Raw genomic sequence first — 19,166 nt, forward strand, 5'->3', positions numbered from 1 at the left:
AAGCCCGCCCCGAGCTCCGCTGTGGGTACAATGGTCGCCTCGTCCCCCAGTCTCCCTCATCAGCCCTGGGCACACCTGTGCCTGCACGACTGTCCGTGGGTGCACAGACGTGTAAGAGCAGGCGTGTGCAAATCTACACGTGCGTGCACGGCTAGGTCTGTGTACATACGCTTAGCAGCCCCGCCTGTGGGGGGGGCCCGGCCCTGCCCTGCCCTGCTCGTACCCTGCGCGTGCCACGGGACGTGAGCCCGGGGTGTCACGTTGCACGCGCGAGCGGGGTACGCACGCGCAGACAGAGGCGCGCGGCCGGTCGCTGTTTAAGGCGGACTCGCCCCCAAATACCCTGGATCTCGCGACATCCTGCGATGACGTTAGCCCCGCCCAGGTACACACAGGCGAAACCCAATAGGCGGCAAAGCCGTCACGTGACGGCGCTGGGTGGCAGAGCGGTAGGCGAATCATGTGACGAAGGGCAGGCGGCGGCGGATAGGGCAGCACAGTCACGTGGCGGGTGTGAGGGGAGGCCCGCCCCCGCGGTCACGTGTCTCTTTCCGGGCGGCGGCAGCTGCCGCCGCCTGCGAGGCGCATGCGCAGACGTCCGCGCCGAGGGGACCGCTGGGCTGCAGCAGCTGCGGCGCGCGGCGGCCGCTCCCTGGCAGTGCTCGCTAAGATGGCGGACTTCCTGCCGTCCCGCTCCGCGCTGTCGGGCTGCTTCCCCGGCTGCCTGCTGACCAGCACCGAGGCCGAGCAGCAGCGCAAGTCCAAGGAGATCGACAAGTGCCTGAACCGCGAGAAGACCTACGTGAAGCGCCTGGTCAAGATCCTGCTGCTGGGCGCGGGCGAGAGCGGCAAGTCCACCTTCCTCAAGCAGATGCGGATCATCCACGGGCAGGACTGGGACCGCACGGCCCGCGAGGAGTTCCGCGCCACCATCTACAGCAACGTGATCAAAGGTGGGGGCCGGGCCGGGTCGGGCCCCGCCGCGGCCGCTGGGCTTGTCGGGGCCGGGGCCGGGGCCGGGGCCGGGGTAGGGGGCGGGGCTGGGGACCGGCGACTGGCCTCCCGGGACGCTGGGCTGGTGTCGACAGTAGCGTCAGATGGCGGGAGGGGGAAGGTCTGAGGGGCGGCCGCGGCAGGGCGCGCGGGGGGAGTGGGCGCTGGGGCATGGTCGGGCGGGAGGGGCCGAGAGGGGGTATGGCCCGCAGGTGAGGGAGGTTTAGGGGAACGGGGGGACGATCCGGGAGACGTGAGAGCGCGTTGGGGGGGGGGGCGTAGTAATTGGTCTCCAGGTGTGGGGGGGAGAGAGCGCGCGGGGCTGTGCCGAGGGCGTGTTGCCGGGGGGGGGGAGAGAAAGCATGGGCGGGTCTGGACCCAGAGGGAGGCAGGGGGGGGGAAGAGAGGATGGTGTGGGGAGGCGTGGCCTCAGGGAGGGGGCCTTGAAAGCACGAGGTGTGTGGGGGCCAAGAGAGTATGGATCGTGGGGGGACCATACCCGGGGGGGGGTGTGAGAGCGTCGGAGTGGGGCGGGGGAGGTAGGGAGTGGGTGGGGCACAGAAACCCCACCTTCTCCTTCTCCTTTACTAGACTATTACCTTCCTCAGATGTGTCCAAGGAGCAGCCCTGTTTCTTACCGTCCGACCATTTTCTGCCATTTTATTTCAATCACTTCACACTTTTATACAACCCAGCACTAGTTTATGTAATAACCACTGAGGGGGGAGTCTCCGAACTGGCGGGCCACCCTACAGGAAGTAGAGGTAGCCTGGGCTGCAACCAGTGACACTCTCTGATGTGAGGTTCGATATTGAGGGATTCTAGCTTATCGTGCAGTATTTTCCTAGCTTTATTCATGCAAAACGCATACACAGAAATTTCATTCAGACAGATTTCAGCTTCACCACTTCCTAGTAAGGTGTCCCAGTCTGATAAGTCATGGAAAGGAGGAAACAGTGCACTTGAAAGTTTATATATACATATACATATCTATATAAAGAGAGGTGTCCTGTGTTTGTGGAGAGGGATTTGCATATCAAATTGATTTAGTAGAAGCTGCATTGCTGTAAATGTGGAAATTTAAACTGACCTAGTTGTTAAGAGACGCCCACATACTCATCCCATTCTGTGCCCCCTCCAGAGCCAGAGTGCCATAACTGAGATGTGCATGTGACTTAAATGAGTGTGTCCGATGATTGCTGTCATCCTTTTATTTTTTTCTTACCCCAGCCCCTCTAAATTTTTATTTTCAGACTAGACTATAAAGTTTTCAAGGCAGACACCAGGGATAAGATTTTCAGAATATATAAGTGATATAGGAGTCTTAAATTCCATTTTCAAAGTGTGCCTGTGATTTATGAGTTAAGTTCCATTGACTTTCAGTAAAACTAGACTGTCTAAAAGTCACCTTTGAAAAAGGGACCTAGACTCCTAAAATAATTACTCAGTTGAAAATTTTACCCCTAGTCTTTGTTCCATCAAGTGCCTAGTATGTGTTCAGGAGCTGCAAAAACTAAATAATAATGCTTTCCCTTACCCTGAGCAAATATGTATTGGGCAGATGCTCGGGGCAGAGTTCTGTTTGTAAATTCAGGTGGTTCTACTGCTGTAAAACAGTATGCAAATAAGGATTGCAGATGAATGTTCTAATACTTTAATTTTCTTCCATTTGCCAATCCGGAAGGTATGGTTAAGTATTACCTGAAGAGAATGAACGTTTTAAAAATAGTTTGTATATCACCCTCATAAGAAAAATGTCTAATTTTATCATAAAAGTGGTTCTCGCATCAAGATATTTTGATCCCATGTGCCTGTCCTGTACTTGCGTCACCATGCTGATTTCCTCTTTTCATACTTTCTCCTATCTATCAGTAAATCTAATGGTAGCATAATCCCTCAGTCATGTTATTTTTTTCTACTGGTGCATAGATGGACTTTAAAAGGTCAAATATTAAACTAGTTTAAATTGCTTAATTCACTTTTCTTCTCTAAGAATTCATCAGAGTAAAAAGTAAGAGTAGGGAAATACTGTGTGTATAATGGTACTAAACATGATTAGTTATTGTGTACATTTAATCAAATCAGAGTATCTTTAAGAACAGAAATTTACATTTTATGAAGTGTTGATTAATGTCACATTGGTAAACGTGTTGACTAACTGTATCCCTGAAATCTATAATTTCAGTGTTTCTACTGTCTTTAGGCATAAAGGAGGTTTTGGAACAAATTGATACATTAAACTTTAATAAGTCACCAGGAGCAAATGGTATTCACCCAAGAGTTCTGAAGGAACTCAGATGTAAACAATATATACCACAATTAGTAGTTTATAATGTCACATCAGCCTCACATGACTGGAGGATAGGTAACGTAATGCCAATTTTAAAAAAAGGCTACAAAGGCGACCCTGGCAATTAAAGACCTGTAAGCCTAACTTCAGTACCAGACATACTGGCTCTAGTAAAGAACAGAATTATCCGATATATAGATGACTCTTCCTCAACATATTGTGTTCATCACGGCTTTTGTAAAGGGAAATCATATTTCACCAATCTATTAGAATTCTTGAAGGGAGTCAAAAAGCATATGGACAAGAGTGATCAAGTTGATATCATGTCCTTGGATTTTTCAGAAAGCCTTTGACAATGTTCCATAGCAAAGGCTCTCAAGCAAAGTAATTTGTCATGAGATGAGGGAAGGTCCTCTCAGGATCAATAACTGGCTAAAAGATAGGAAACAAAGGGTAGGTATAAATGGTCACTTTTCACAATGGACATAGATAAATAGTGGGGACCCTCAAGGATCTGTACTGGGACCAATGCTGTTCAACATATTCATAAATTATCTGAAAAAGGGAGAAACGGTGAGGTGGCAAAATTTGCAGATTATACAAATTTACTCAAGATAGTTGCATCCAAAGCTGACTGCAGAGAGTTACAAAGCGATCTCATTAAACTGGGTTACTGGGCAAGAAAGTGCAGATGAAATTTAGTGTTGAGTACAAAATAATGCGTGGTGGAACACACAATCCCAATTATACATAGAAAATGATAAGATCTATCTTACTGGTTATCATTCAAGGAAGAGATCTTGGAGTCCTCATGGTTAGGTCTCTGAAAACATCTGTACAGCAGCAATTGAAAAAACTAACAATGTTAGGAACCATTAGGAAAGAGATAAGACACAGTATCATAATGCCACTGTATAAATCCTTGGTACCCTGACACCTTGAATACTGCGTGCAGATCTGGTTGCCCGATCTCAAAAAATGTATTGGAACTGGAAAAAGTACACAGAAGGACAACAGAAATTATTAGGGCTATCGAACAGCTTCCATATTAGGAGAAATTAAAAAGATTGGGACTGTTCAGTTTGGAAAAGAGCCAACTGAGGAAGGATGCAATAGACGTCTATAAAATCATGAATGGTGTGGAGAAAATGAATAAGGACATATTATTTACCTCTTCACATAACACAAGAACCAAAGGTCACCCAGTGAAATTAATAGTCAGCAGGTTTAAAACAAGCAAAAGGAAGTACTTCTTAACACAGCCCACAGTCAACCTGTAGAACTCCTTTCCAGTGGATGTTGTGAAGGCCAAAAGTATAATTGGGTACAAAAAAGAATTAGATAAATTCATGGAGGATAGTATCAGAGGGGTAACTGTGTTAGTCTGGATCTGTAAAAAGCAACAAAGAGTCCTGTGGCACCTTATAGACTAACAGATGTATTGGAGCATAAGCTTTCGTGGGTGAATACCCACTTTATCAAGATAGGAGGATAGGTCTATCAGTGGCTGTTAGCTAAGATGATGAGCGATGCAACCCCATGCTCTGGGTGTCCCTAACCATCTGACTTTCAGAATCTGGAACTGGACAACAGAGGGTGGATTATTGTTCTGTTTCTTCTGATAATTGTTCTGTTCTTTCTCTCCAAAGCATCTGGCATTCGCCACTGTTGCAAGACAAGATATTGGCCTATATGGGCCATTGGTCTGACCCATATGACCATTCTTAGGTTCTTATCTACCAAGTGTATTACAATATATGGAAACAAGGAGATGCCTTAAAGCAGGATACTAGAGACTTCATTGTATTCTGAAATGGTGCTTAGCATAACTAACTTATAGGCCTGAAATCTTGGGCTCTTGCCAGGTAAAGTCAACTGCCATAAACTGGCTTCAGAGTTTTGACAAGTGACAAATAGGCCTTATAAAGTGACGAAGTAGGTTAAGTAATATCTTTTACTGGACCAACTTCTGTTAGTGAGAGAGACAAGCTTTAAAGCTTATACAGAGCTCTTTTTCAGGTCTGGGAAACTAACTCCGTGTCTCTTGTCTCTCTCTGACAGAAGTTGGTCCAATAAAAGAGGGTTACCTCACCCAAGTTGTCTCTAATATCCCGGGACCAACATGGCTACAATGCTGCATACAAATAGGTCTTGTGACATTTTTCATTTGCCAGCTTAGATTGCTTACTCTGTCATTTAGAATATTATTTACAATCCATACTAGTCATAATACAAGATAAAAAAATCCTGGTAATAGGAACCTTACAATATTGTTGGTTCTGTTCTTCATAAGGATCTTAATATCTGCAATCAGAAAATTGACAGCTGTCATATTATCCTGAGATACAGAGCATTAATAGCTAGGATCCCAGCCCTGGAAATATTTACACATAATGCATACAGTTACATGTGTGTTTAAGTCTTTGCAGGTTCAGGGCCTAGTGTAATGACTAGACATAGCAGATATTGGAAGTATCTAATCGTGGCACTTTCCCATTTTTTTTTTTTCAAGGTGTGAGAGTCCTCGTAGATGCTCGAGAGAAACTTCATATTCCCTGGGGAGATCCTGACAACCAGAATAATGGGGATAAGATGATGGCTTTTGATACTCGGTCAACAATGGTGGCACAAGGGATGGTGGAGACTCAGGTTTTTTTACAGTACCTTCCAGCAATAAAATCACTGTGGGCAGATAATGGAATCCAGCATGCCTATGACAGACGCAGAGAATTCCAACTGGTAAGCTGTGGCTTTCTTAATACTGTCAATGACATCTGTATGATGCATTGTTCCTGTATCATTTTTCAGTAAACACTAATTTAAATCTGCCTCCTTCAGGCTGTTATCATTGACGTATATCATGAGGCCTACCTAAAATACTAGCCCACGGAATTGCAGACTAGTTATAGCTTTTACTTTTAACCAAGAAAGCTAGATTGAGCTGAAACAAAACATAAGGAAGTATTAGTCCCCACTTGGCGGATGAGAGAGGTGAAGTTCAGTAAGGTTGACTTGCTGTCATGCTCTGAGTCTGTAGCAGACCTAGTAATTGAATCTAGATGGTTTGTCTCATTCCAGTGCCTTAACTGCAAGACCATTCTTCCTCTTTGGTGTATTGAAACTTTTTTTAAATGATGTGGAGGGGAGAATTTGTGATTATTCTTCCTTTAAAAAAAAAAAAAAGTGTTATACACTTGATTTTTATTAGAAAAAGGGTTTTTAAACTACTCTCTTCTCTATTCCAATCTGAGCAATCTTGCAAGCATTCCCTTTGCATCCCCTGATTCATTTCATGTGTGTTGTTTTCATGTGATCACCTATTTTGTTTTGTTGAAGTTCAGTTGGAGATATGGACTTCTAGTTGAATAGCTTGATTCTAGGATGGGTAGGTGTGTGTGGGATGGCAAAATAAACACAGGGTGATAACCCATTGGAAGTTGCATTTTTAATGTAAGTGATATGGAAAAGAGATACAATATGACAATTTTTTGTGTCTTTAAGCGAGGAAAAGCCTAGTTCTGACTGAAAATCAAACTCTAGCATATAACAACATTAAGGTGATTTTCCTAAATAGTGGCAGTTCTGATATAACTTGCAAATAAAAATTGTGCATTTGTAACCTTGATCCCTTCTAAAATACTTTTTAGTATGCAGGTGAATTTGCCTAGTGTTGCATGCTTAGTAACAATGGGCTTCCATGTCTTCACTTGCTAAGTAATAACTGTGTAGTTGAGATTGCACTGTGTATCCCGTGTAATTCTCTGATTCGTTTTGACTTCAGGGGATTTGGATTTTCAGAATCACTACACATTATGTAAGTAGTTGACAATGCATACTCACTAGACACCAAGTTTAAGGACTAGACATTTTTTTTACTCTCTCAGCCAAATTTAACCTTTCCTCTCCCTCTTTGATTAAAAAATAAATAAAAATCAAAATTTAAGCTCAGACATCTGTAAAATTTGACTTTTAAAAGTTCCCTCTTAACACTAAAATGAGAGAGCTAGATGGAACTTTTATCAGGGCGATAAATTTATCAGAACCATAATCCCACTGTGTAGTTTTAGAAGGGACATTTGGAATGTATAATACTTTAAATTGCAAGCACGATTTGATTTTTGCTCGTCTCTAGTGGAATAAATTTAGAGGAGAGAAGATATGTTAACCCATCAATTTCATTCATTTACACCAAGTTTCTCTTGTTACTATTGTGCTTTTTAAGTATTTGCTTTTTGTATTGTATTGGTTGGTATATAAAAAGTTAAACCACTTCAGTCTTGGATACAGGAACTCTATATTTAACTCTTTATTAGTATATCTCAGGTGACAAAGTTCTGCTACCTACATTGATATTGTGAAACAAAATGAAAATTCAAAGTTAAAGCTGATGCTGTTGGACTAGCCTGTGACAGTGAACTGTTGCAGTACATAGGGATGTCAGAGCTTGCACTCTTTGGCCACTACTGTAGGTAGATTAAGGCTAACATTTTCTTAACTTGATTTTTCACTTGCAGTCTTGTTACAATTTAAAATACACAAACCTAGGTTGTTAATTTCATAGTCTTACCTCAAATATGGGGGTTATTTTTATGAGCAATAGACCATGATGTCTTCTAAGCTTTTATGGGCTATTGTATACACTGATTTAACATAAGCTGTGTGAATACTCGTGTGTGTGTGTGTATGTATGTATGTATTGGCCTGAAGCTAGACTGGCTTCCAGAGAATGTAAATTGGGTGAGTATTCAGGCAGTATGAATATTGTGGACCAGCTTAGTAGCGATGCTATGAGACTAATTCCTGGCAAACGTGCTGCCTGTGTTAACAAACGTTGGACTGTTGCTGAGGCAAGTGTGATTGGCTGTAAAGGGAGTCTGGTCCAGCAAAAGAAGTGAAACATGGCTTTGTCTTCAGAAAGAATTATAAAGGAGTAGAAGTTTTCCCAGTGCTCAGGATTCTCTTCTGGTGTGGAGATGATATTCCTGATAAAGTATTTACTATGGATGACACAGCCGTCTTTAAAAAAAAAAAAAAAAAAAGTTTTTTTAATGAATATGCTCAGTCCTTTAGATCAAATAGTTCATCTTGAAAACCTTTCATGGAAAATCTTTTCATTAGTCACACTTGGTGTTTTTAATCAGTCTTTAAGCTGAAGAACTCCTCTCCCTTGCTATCTTCATGTCTTCCTTAGTCCATCAAGTACGCTTTGACGAGAGTTGTGACATATGCACAGTTTTGTTTTGAGTAGGAGCTAGAGTAGGTGCACTCTTCTAAAAGTCACCAGAAAGACTGATTAAACTGTCCCCAAATTAGAATCTGTATGAATGTACATCTGTTAAAGAGGCTACATTTCTGGCCTAACAATCTGTATGATATGCCAGTTTGGTAAAGTACAGATTTTTGCTGTGTCATTGCTGAAAGACTCTGTAGAGGTCTTTTTAGTGGGATTGATTGAAGAGGAAGGTTGTTCAAGCATGGACATGGTGTGGGAGGAAGATATGGAAGGATTGCATAGGAGGGAGTCTCAAGAGTAACTAAGGCAGTGGAAGGGAGAATGTGAAGACATGAGTAGAGAGGTAGACAGATGAGTTGTGCAAGGCCTTGGAAGTAAGGACTAGAAACTTGAACTTGATAGGAGCGTGGGATGAGATGCATACAAGAAAAATTTGCACTTCACAAATTGTGAGGTGAACAAGGCATGGGCAAAGGCTGTTGGGGGGTGGGGGTGATATGGCGCTGGAAGAGTTGGCTTTTTGGAGATGTAGAAGTAATGACAGGATTTGGTGAAAGTGGAGGAGAAAGGAGTGGAATATGACATTTTGAGGTACTGTAGTGAAAGTTTAAAGGTCACGAACAAAGTTTTCAAGAGAAGATGGGGTTCAGTTTTCATTGCCCTGAATTTGAGGTTGTATAGGAACAACAGTCAGGAGGAGATGTTGCAGATGTAGTTATGAGACTGGACAGAAGGAAAAAGGTTAGTGAATAAGAATGAAGTCATCTGTGTGGACATGGTAAGCTGGAACTATGAGAATGGATGGAATTTGTGTGCATGAAGGCAGAAGAAAACAGGCTGAGAGCAGAGCAGTGAAGGAAATGAAGTGAGTGAAAGCAGTGAAGATTGCCCAAAGAAAAGGGTGGAGGGGAGAGATCAACTGATTTAAGTGACAGAATGTGGAGGGTGAGTACTGAGAAGAAAGGCAGGTTGAGAATGTCATCAGAAGTACACCTCAAACTTGTTTGCAACAGTAGAAGTGCTCTTGTGAGAGAGTATTGAGTTTGTCCTTACAACAAATTGATGAAACCTGGGGTAAGGAAGGTTTTGAGGAGAGAATTAGAGCTAGAGATGGGAGCATGGCATTGAACAATCAACTTAACTTAACTTTACTTATAGCAGTGCTGTTGGGATGCTAAAACTCAGTTGCAGTTTCTTAATAAGAGGCAGGGTTACTCTGGAACTGATGACTTCTAATCCCTGCTCTAATGCTAATTGTTGTGGTCTTGAGCAAACCATTAACTGGGGGTTCTCAAGCTGCAAAATGGGGATGTTACTTGCCTACTTCACAGAGGTGCTTATGAAGATCCATCAGTTAATACTTGTACCGTGCTTTGAAGATGAAAAGAGCTATGTAATATTTAGCGCTTTTATAATGACTAATTATAATCATTCAAACAAAAAACTTCATTTAAAACCCAATTCAGGCTGTTCAAGTGATTAATCCACTAACACAGTTTATAAAGCCAGGAATTTCCTAGTTAACTTCTCAGCCATTCCTTGCCTTCATCATGTTCTCTTCCCACATCCACCGCACTCATGCCACCTCTTCCCTCTGCTCAAACCATGCAATGCTAACTGACCACAATCATTGGCTGTTGAGAAAACCCACAACATCCCACATTTCTATCACCTAATAAATATTACAAACTTCTAAGCCAATACATTCTATTATAAACTGTTCCATCTGTCTTCCTACATAACTCAGGTAAACATAACCAGCTAAAATCTATGCCATAATACACTAACAGTCTCCTTCAATGCAATACCAAGTCAACATTCCAATCAGTTACAAAACCTCCCTTTGTAACCACTCCACTGGAGGGAGTGAAATTAGCAATGTTTTGTGTGGAGGTGGAGGGAGGAAGCATGTGTTTCTGTGGGTGGTAGATGTGGAAGAGGTAATGTGGAGAAAGTGAAATTATAGTTATAGATTGCAAGTGGTGGCTGACAGTTTAACTAGGGATTTCCTGGCTTTTATGCTTGTGTTGGTGGAATATTTGCTTGTTCAATTTAAACTGTTTGCTCTTTTTTCGAGGGGGGGGGTCTCTCTTCAAAGTTACTGGCAGCTGAAGAGGAAACTTCTAGTGCCAGTATTGTCTTGCTTTTATTACTGAGGAAGGTGCTTCTGTGCAAGAACACAGGTGGGAGAAGAGGGAGTGAGAGTGCATGCTAGTAGAAGGATCCTAGGGCAGGTTAAAGGGAAAGCAAGCTCCCAGGATGGTGGGGAAGTACTCTGGTGGGAATATCTCCAGGCAGGATTTCCTTCTAGGATTTTTCCCAGTTTTTTTGCGATATAGGCAGGACCAAGATGAAAACTCAACTTTTCAGTCCCATCATTACTTGGACTCAGATTTAAAGGAATTGCATCAGGTGAAAAAACTTTGAGATGGATTTCGAGTTTTGGTATCAGCACTTAGTGAGGTATCCTTTCCCCATTTCACATACTTTGAGTGACTGTTCACCAACATATCCCTTAATAATCTGGAGATATGATTTTTTGCCCTACTTGTGACTTGACAGGGATTGGCAGTGGCAGGGCTAAACAGTTTTAAGTGCATGGATGCAGTAATTCCACGTTGGTCTGTGGAATCACCATTTACAGAGAACTGCAGCTAATATGAGTGTTGAAACAGGGTGGAAACAACTGGATATGTATTTTACCTCTGGATTCCTGTTTACTTGTGGCATTGCCTCTAAGCGAGATCAGATTACAGTATAGAAAACCGGAAAAGGCGTGTTCAGTTAGAATCTTTCTTGCTAGTTTTGCTACAGTTTCTCTGTAGCTTTACATGTTGCAAAGGAGAGGGGAAAATCTAATGGGATATTGTCCACACTGAGTTCTCTGCCTGATTCAGCTTATTATGAGGAGATAAAATGTTACAAGTAATCCTGATTCCTGATAGGCTTCTCTCTGGAAGGAGTGATTCCCTAAATGGCCTGATGAGAGTAGTGAACAGAACTTACGGTAACTAGTTTTTTTTGGGATGGGGTTGTTGAAGAGATTGATAGTGAGATAGGTAACCTCTCTCCTCAAGGTCACTGGCTTGGAAGTTGGTCCACTAAAAGATATTACTTCACTCTCCTTTTCCCTCTAATATCTTGGGACCAGGATACACTACACTACATATTGCCATTTATGCTACCCATTTGAGGGGTGGGAGTGGCAGTAAAGATTACATTGCCTATAATTCTGTGAAGTGGGGGAGACAATCCACTTCCAAATTGTCTTTCAGATCTTCAGAAGGGTTTTAAAGTTCTTGAGAATTTTCTACATATGCTCCCTCTTTAAAAACAAATTGACTTTAAAATATCACAATTTGATTTTGATTACAGGACATCACATTTGGGTTAAGTCTAGTTTTAGACAATGTGAAGAGGCCTGAATTCCCATATTAGAGTATTCTGGGCCTCTGGCCACAAATGTTTGCAATTCTCCAGGCCCCTTAATTTCTGTGGGTGTATATATACACCACAGTATCTGCAGTGCTGCAGTTACACCATGATGGTGTAGATTCTTACCATAGTAACAGGGTTTTTTCCATAGCTGTAGTAAATCCACCTCCTTAAGGTGGTAGCTAGATTGATGCAATAATTCTTTCGTCAACCTAGCGGTGTCTACAATGGGTGTTAAGTCGACATAACTATATCTCACACAGCAGGAAATTTTTCACGGCCCTGAGTGCCATAACCAGGTCAACTAAGTTTTAGGCATAGACTAGGCTTATGCAAACAACTAGATACTCTGATTTTTATAACACTTATTGATCTGAATAATTTTCATTCCGGTGATACTTAATGCTAATTTAAGTGCCAGCTTTCCTCGTTTTCCAAAATGGGGCTAGTTTCCCTTTCAGACATGTAAGTTCTGCAGTAACTCCATTCTGGCACTGCATTCCTTCCTTATCCAGCATTCTTTCCTCCTTGCTTGTGACTTGTTTCTACTTAGCTACAAAATTTAAAGTAATTGCAGAGTCCTAGTGTGGTATAGCACATTGATCTTATAGTGAGAGTTGGTTTTGTTTGCATTATAGAGCAGTTTGTTCTGCACAACGTTTCCAAAATACATAGAAAATTTCACGCTGCAAGTTGGTATGCTGTGTTCTGAGCAAGCAGTAGTGTGCTCCTGGTGGCCTTGTTCATCTTGCACGCTGCCTCTTGTGGTTGCAATTCTGTATCTAGCCAGTGATGTAAAGTCTGTTCAGTGTGGTTTGTATTTACACCTAGTAGTTCAGTTTCCTTCTGATGCATCTGTTCCTTTTGTAAAGGCAGCTGATAAAATGGTTCACATGTAGTTTGGGACTTATTAAAGATGGACTATATTTTGGTAGAGATGGGCTGGGTATCCAGAATGTTGTGGTTGGCATGCTGCTTCTACACTTGGGAGATGCAAGCTCTTTCCAATCGAGAACACCCCTGGCACCTTGCCAGGGGAACACATTTAATTTGCATATGCAGACACTTCATGGGGAGAAGGATGGCCCAGTGGTTGGGGCACTGACATGGGATGTGGGGAGACCCAGGTTTAATTACCTGCTCTGCCACAAACGTCCGGTATCACTGTAGACAACTCACTTAGCCTCTTTGTGCCTCAGTTCCCCATCCGTAAAATGGGGGTTCCGGAGAGGATACAGGCTCCACTGAGAGAAAATCCCCACCCATTGGAACATCCTGGAAATGACACTCCTACAACCAAGTCAGTCAGATACATTTAATCCAAAAGAGGTCTAACCAATATGTTTGCTTTATTAATAAAACTTGAGAATGTCATAATAGCCCAGTGATATGACACCAAGTGGCAATTAGGAGAACAGGTTTTAATCCTGACTCTGCCATTGACAGGCAAGTCACTTGATCAATTTTTTTAGATTCTCTTAGTATTTTGTCATAGAAGTGAGAAGCACCAAAAAGTTAGACTTGTTATCGAGTCATCCTTGCTAAATCTAGAAATGAAATTTGACTGTCCTTTTGATTCTGTGTATATCTGTGCAATGGTCAAAGAGCCTGGTCTGAAAGGAAAGGGTTTTTTAATATCTGCTGGTTAAAGGTACACTGATGTATTTTCCAGAGCTACTAGATTACTTGTGGTGGTCATAGTTCAAGGTGTGTCTGCTGTTGATTTCCACAGTAATTATTTCTGCGACTTGTGAAAGCCTGTTGGAGCAGCCTTTTCCACACTCTGCTTTCAGTGCAGTATTTGAGATGTTGGCATCATAATCCATTCAGAGCTGACATTCTTGTTGGCCACTAAACTTGAAGGTAGCACGTGTTGGTATAGGTAGCCTGTCTTGTTGGATCGCATTGCAGTGGTAAAGATGTTAGTGGCCAGGGGACTAGATAGCTTAGGGATTTATAATTGGATAGAGAACTCTCTATCTCTAATTTGTCAGTTGAAATCTAGCCCAAAATGGTGGTAACAAAGCTCACTATTGCACTGTATAGGTGGAATAAATTTGGTCTCTGTAGTTCTAGTCATTCATGTCAAACAATACTTCACTTGGGAACAAGGTTGTCATTTTCAGCAGAGACCAAGGAATGAAAGGCTGTGGAGAGTGAACCTCCTTTGCATCTGTCTAGTGACTTCCTTGAGGATTGAGGCAAACTGGCAGGGTGGTTTTTGGTGGGGGAAAGCTTGTGCTGCTATTGCCCATGCTGTACCTGCTCCATGGATAAATAGGATTCAAGTACTCAGAGCTGTCAAACTTGCACCTTCTCATGAGCATTGAATTCGCAGCGACTACGTGGTGTTACAGCTAGTTGCTTTCACGTTTGTTGTAGACCCAGACTCTACCAGATTCTTTGTTTTATTTAAAATGTTCCATGTTCTTCTTCGAGTGATTGCTCCTATACATTCCAGTTAGGTGTGTGCGCTGTGCGTGCACGGCTCGTCGGAAGATTTTTACCCTAGCAACTCCGGCGGGCCTGGAGTGGCGCTGCTATAGCGCAGGATATATACCCCTGCCGGCCCGTCCGCTCCTCAGTTCCTTCTTTCCGCCCGTGACGGCCGTTGGAACAGTGGAGCGCAGCTTAGCTGACCTCCACTTCCCTAGCTACTCGTAGTTTTCTCTCGTTCTATTTATAGTTGTAGTTAACTTCGTTTGTCTGTAGAATAGTATAGTGTATTTATTTTATAGGGGTTCAGGGTTTATCCCCTTCCCCTCACCCGGTGCCGGGTCCGATGCCCGGTCCACAGGGTTTTCTAATGCTCGGCCGGCCACAAGCCTCTGCCGACAAGAGATCCTCTCCTAAGTGCCTCGAGGGATCTCACCTCACAGATAAGTGCCGCATTTGTGAGGCCTTTAATCCGAGAACAAAGGGGAGCGGGGCTTTTGTCTTAAACAGCTCCTGAGGGAGGCAGCTCTTGCTCCTCCACTCTCAGCGCTGAGCGCTAGTTAGTCTTCAAGGCGCGCTCCCTCGGCACCGGATCGCCGGTACCGCCAAGGCCTCCTGGCACGACCGTCGCTGGCTCCGACGTACCCTCGGCATGGATCCCTCTCCTGGTGGATGAAGAGGCACAATATCCTTGCTGCGTCCGAGCTGCCGCCTCCGCAGCCGAGCGCTATGCTCAGTCGGATCGTCCGGCACCGGTGTCTGCTGCGGCACCGACAATATCCGCACCATTAACTCCGGCCAGGCAAGAGCCGTCGAGTCCGGTGCTGGAACACTCCCCGGTACGGACCGTGGTCGAGCTCGCTCTGAAGCTGCGTCCCAGTCGCCTGCTCCGCAGGCGAGTGCTATGCTCAGTCGGATCGCCCGGCACCAATGTCTGCCACGGCACCGACAATGCCCGCACCATTAACTCCGGCCAGGCAACAGCCGTCGAGTCCGGTGCTGGAACACTCCCCGTTACGGACCGTGGTCGAGCTCGCTATGAAGCTGCATCCTTGGTGTGAGCTATGATCGAGCTCACTATTCCCTCCACGCCGGAGACAGTGTCCACGGCGAGGGAGCTGATTGCAATGACAGCGTCTGCGCTGCCTCAACCCCCGGCACCACCGGTGCAGGTTACATAGTCGATGGGCAAGCCTGCCTTGATCAGACCACCCTCCGTCGGCACCGCAGAGCGGCACCGTTCATGATCGTGGTCCCGCAGATGTTCTCGGTCCTGTCACCGATCTAGGTCCCGACGCCGCTCACAGTCTCGGCACCGTTCTCTATGTTGGTACCAGTAGTACTCCGGGACACTCAGCACCGATCCAGCTCCCGGCACCGCCCCAGGCACCGGGACGCCCGTAGCTACTCCTGATCATCGAGCCTCACACCCTTGGTCGACCGCCCGGCACAGCTCCGGTGGCAGGTCCCGTTCTCGAGCGACGTCAGTTAGAGACGGAGACTCTACCAAGGGCTTTCAGCTCCTCACAGGCCATCCAGCCACGCATCAGTGTCATCCCATGCGGACACTTCATATGCGTGGTGCTCTGTTTTCCGATGTGCCCTCCAGAGTCTTCCAGGAGACCTATCAGTGGTCATTCTGGACGCCTTGGGTGTACTACCACGCCAGAGGCGTACCGGTGATCCCATCTCGCTCTGTTCCCTCGGAGCTCTGGGTGCCAGAGGCGACAATTACTCGTCCCCCTCCGGCCGGTGCAGAGCAACCCCCGGTTCGGCACCGGGCTCCCAGATCCCTCCGGATCAGGAGGTCGTCCAGGAGCTCGAGCCCACACTGGACCTGCTTGTCCCTGGCCTTTCTTCTTCCTCCTCCCCAGATGAGGCGGGGGCAGGAACTTACCCCTCTGGCCCTCCTTTAATCGAAACGCAACCAGCCCCTAAATCCAAAGAGGCTGGGCGTGTGGTCTTACTGGGCCGTAAGATGTACCCAGAGGGGGCCCTGCAACTTCGTGTAGCGAACCAGCAAGCCCTGCTTAGCTGCTACTGTGGGTGGCGGTGGGCAAATTTACAGAGTCGGTTCTTCGGAACTCCCGTCAAGAGTTCGATGCCCTCCTGCAGCAAAGGACGGAGCTGGAGAGAGCTTCCCTTCAGGCCTCGTTGGACGCAGCTGACTCCGCTGCCACGACTCTGGCCTCGGGTGTTGCCACGCGGCGCGTTTCATGGCTCCAGTTATCGAGCCTTCCCTCGCAGCTGCGGTACGCTATACAGGACTTGCCCTTTAACGGCACAGGCCTGTTCTCTGAAAACACTGGCCCTAGGCTGCAAAGCCTAAAGGGCAGCAGGGTCACTTTGCTCTCTCTCTCTCGGCATGCACACGCCGGTGATTCAGCGCTGACGTTTCTGTCCCCAGCCTCCGCTCTTACCCTGCGCCTTGACAAAGTCAGGACTTGGCCAGCGGGCGTGGCTTACACGGTCGTGGCCATCAATCCGGACCCCAAAGGAGCCAAAATTAGGGTCCTTCTGACCACCAATGGGGCAAAAGCCTACCCATCCTCATCCCTCCTAAGGACCCCTCTCACGAGCGATTCCTCTGGCAAGAGGTGCGGATGCTCCTCTTCATCGGAGCTATACAGGAGGTACCTAAGGGCGAAACCTAATCCCCTAGGCGAAGGGAGGTCTCAGACCTATCCTAGACCTGCGGGAACTCAACAAGTCACAATGCAGATGAGTTCCGCATGGTACCCAGGGTGACCGTTATCCCATCCTGGGATCCCAGAGACTGGTACGCCGCCCTCGATATGAAGGGCGCGTGTTTTCACGTCGCCATGTCTCCTCCACACAGAAGGTACCCTCTGTTTGGGGCCTACCATCGTTATTCCCAGTATACGGCCCTCCCGGTTGGCCTCTATACAGCCCAGGGGTATTCAAAGTGCATGGCTGTAGTCGCCGCCTTTCTTCGCCACCGTCGGATACACGTTCTCCGTATCTAGACGAGTGGCTCATTCGAAGGACCACCGGGCCCAAGTTACCAGTCATGTGGGCATCGACACGAACCTATTCCTGTGTCTAGGCCTGATGATCAATAGTAAAATCCACTCTGATTCCCACACAGGGAAGGGAATTCATTGGGGCCGTCCTGGACTCCAGACTCGCCAGAGCCTGCTTATCTCAGCCTTGGTTTCAGGCGAGGGTAACAATTGTACAAGGTCTACGGACCTTCCCGCCAACTTGGGCTCGCACTTGCCTAGGTTTCCTGAGTCACATGGCTGTCTGCACGTTTGCAACCGAAAATGCCAGGCTTCGCCTCCGTTCACTTCAATCGTGGCTCACCTGGGTGTGCCACCCGGGCAGAGATAGCATACTCGTGGTCATCTCGTTTCCCCCGAGCATCCTAGGCTCCCTTGACCGGGAGTCAGCGCCCTCCCGGGTGTATCCAGGGATGCTGTTCCATTCACCCCCTCGGGGTCCCTCATGACAGACACCCCATCTCTCGGCTGTGTGCGCACCTGGCGTAGTTTCGCACTCACGGCCTTCGGTCAGCGCAGGAGCTGGCCTTACATATCAGTGTCTGAGAGCAGTCTGCCTTGTGTACCAGGCGTTTCAGCTGGCGGAGCGTCTCAGCAGATCCTTCCTGTCTCACAAGTGGTCGTTTCCTCCGGACTTTACCTATTCCGTTTTCCAAGTGGGTCTTTCCCCGCATAGCCCTCCTCACTCTCGCGAGAACGGAAAGAGACAGAAATTCTCCTCGTTCCAAGGCCTCTCCCCAGGCTCGGTCTTGGAGGATTTTCCTGAGGCCGTGGATCAGCCATCTGCTGTACGCTTTTCCACTGTTCCCGCTGGTTCACAGGGTCCTGCTAAAACTCCGCAGGGCCAGAGCGCCCCTGATCGTGATTGCTCCAGCGTAACCTGGGCAGCACTGGTACGCCATGTTGCTACACCTGTCGGTAGCAACCCTTTTGGCCCAGACCCCATGACGCGGGATCACGGCAACCTTCACCACCCAGTCTTGTAATCCCTGCACCTCACCGCAGGGCTCCTGCGTGGCTAAACCGATCCGAGTTACGTTGTTCTGCCTCGGTTCTACAGGATTCTCCGGGGTGGTAGAAAATCTTCCACTCAGTTAAAGTATCTGGCCAAGTGGAAGCGTTTCTCTGGCTGCTCCGAAACACGCAATGTTTCTCCCGCCGAGGTCCCGCTCCATTCCATCTGGTTCCTCAGGGCTTGGAGCGTTTATACCCCCCCCCCCTTCAGTGGGGCCCCGCCATAAACCTGGCTCTTCAATCTGGTTCTAACCAGTTTTATGACTGCCCTATTCGAGCCAATGTCAACATGCTCATTGATATACCTGTCCTGCTAGACAGTTTTCCTGTAGCCTTTCCTGCGGCCAGACGAGTCTCTGAGCTTCAGGCTCTCACAATAGGCCCAAGGTATACTGTGTTCCTCAAGGACAAGGGCAGTTATTACCACGTCCAACCTGCCTCCCTAAGGAGGTGTCGGCCTTTTATATCTACCAGGATATCTTCCTTCCGGTCTTCTTTCCGAAGCCACCCTCTTTGCAAGGAGAGCAACAATTGCCCTCCTTCGACATCCGTAGGGCGTCCGCAATCTATATCTAGCGGACAGAGCCCTCTCGTAACGCCCCCCAAAACCTTCATCGTACCGGCATACCGGACGAAGTGCATACCTGTCTCCTCCTAGAGGATTTCATCTTCAATGACGTTGTGCATCCGCACCTCCTGTGTTTTGGCCCATGTTCCATAGAGCCACCTTACTGCACATTCC

At 46.4% G+C, this 19,166-nt stretch overlaps 1 protein-coding gene across 1 annotated transcript in view; it reads left to right on the forward strand.

Annotated features, from left to right (window-relative positions):
* Positions 1-501: 501 nt before the first annotated feature.
* Positions 502-19,166, forward strand: part of GNA13 (G protein subunit alpha 13) — a 44,368-nt gene continuing 25,703 nt past the window's right edge. The window contains exons 1-2 of the mRNA XM_039500769.1: positions 502-953; positions 5,796-6,022. Coding sequence (XP_039356703.1) covers positions 587-953; positions 5,796-6,022 — 594 coding nt within the window. The 5' untranslated portion in view covers positions 502-586. The remainder of the gene's footprint in view (positions 954-5,795; positions 6,023-19,166) is intronic.

The sequence above is a fragment of the Mauremys reevesii genome, linkage group 15 (assembly GCF_016161935.1).
Source record: "Mauremys reevesii isolate NIE-2019 linkage group 15, ASM1616193v1, whole genome shotgun sequence".
NCBI lineage: Eukaryota > Metazoa > Chordata > Testudines > Geoemydidae > Mauremys > Mauremys reevesii.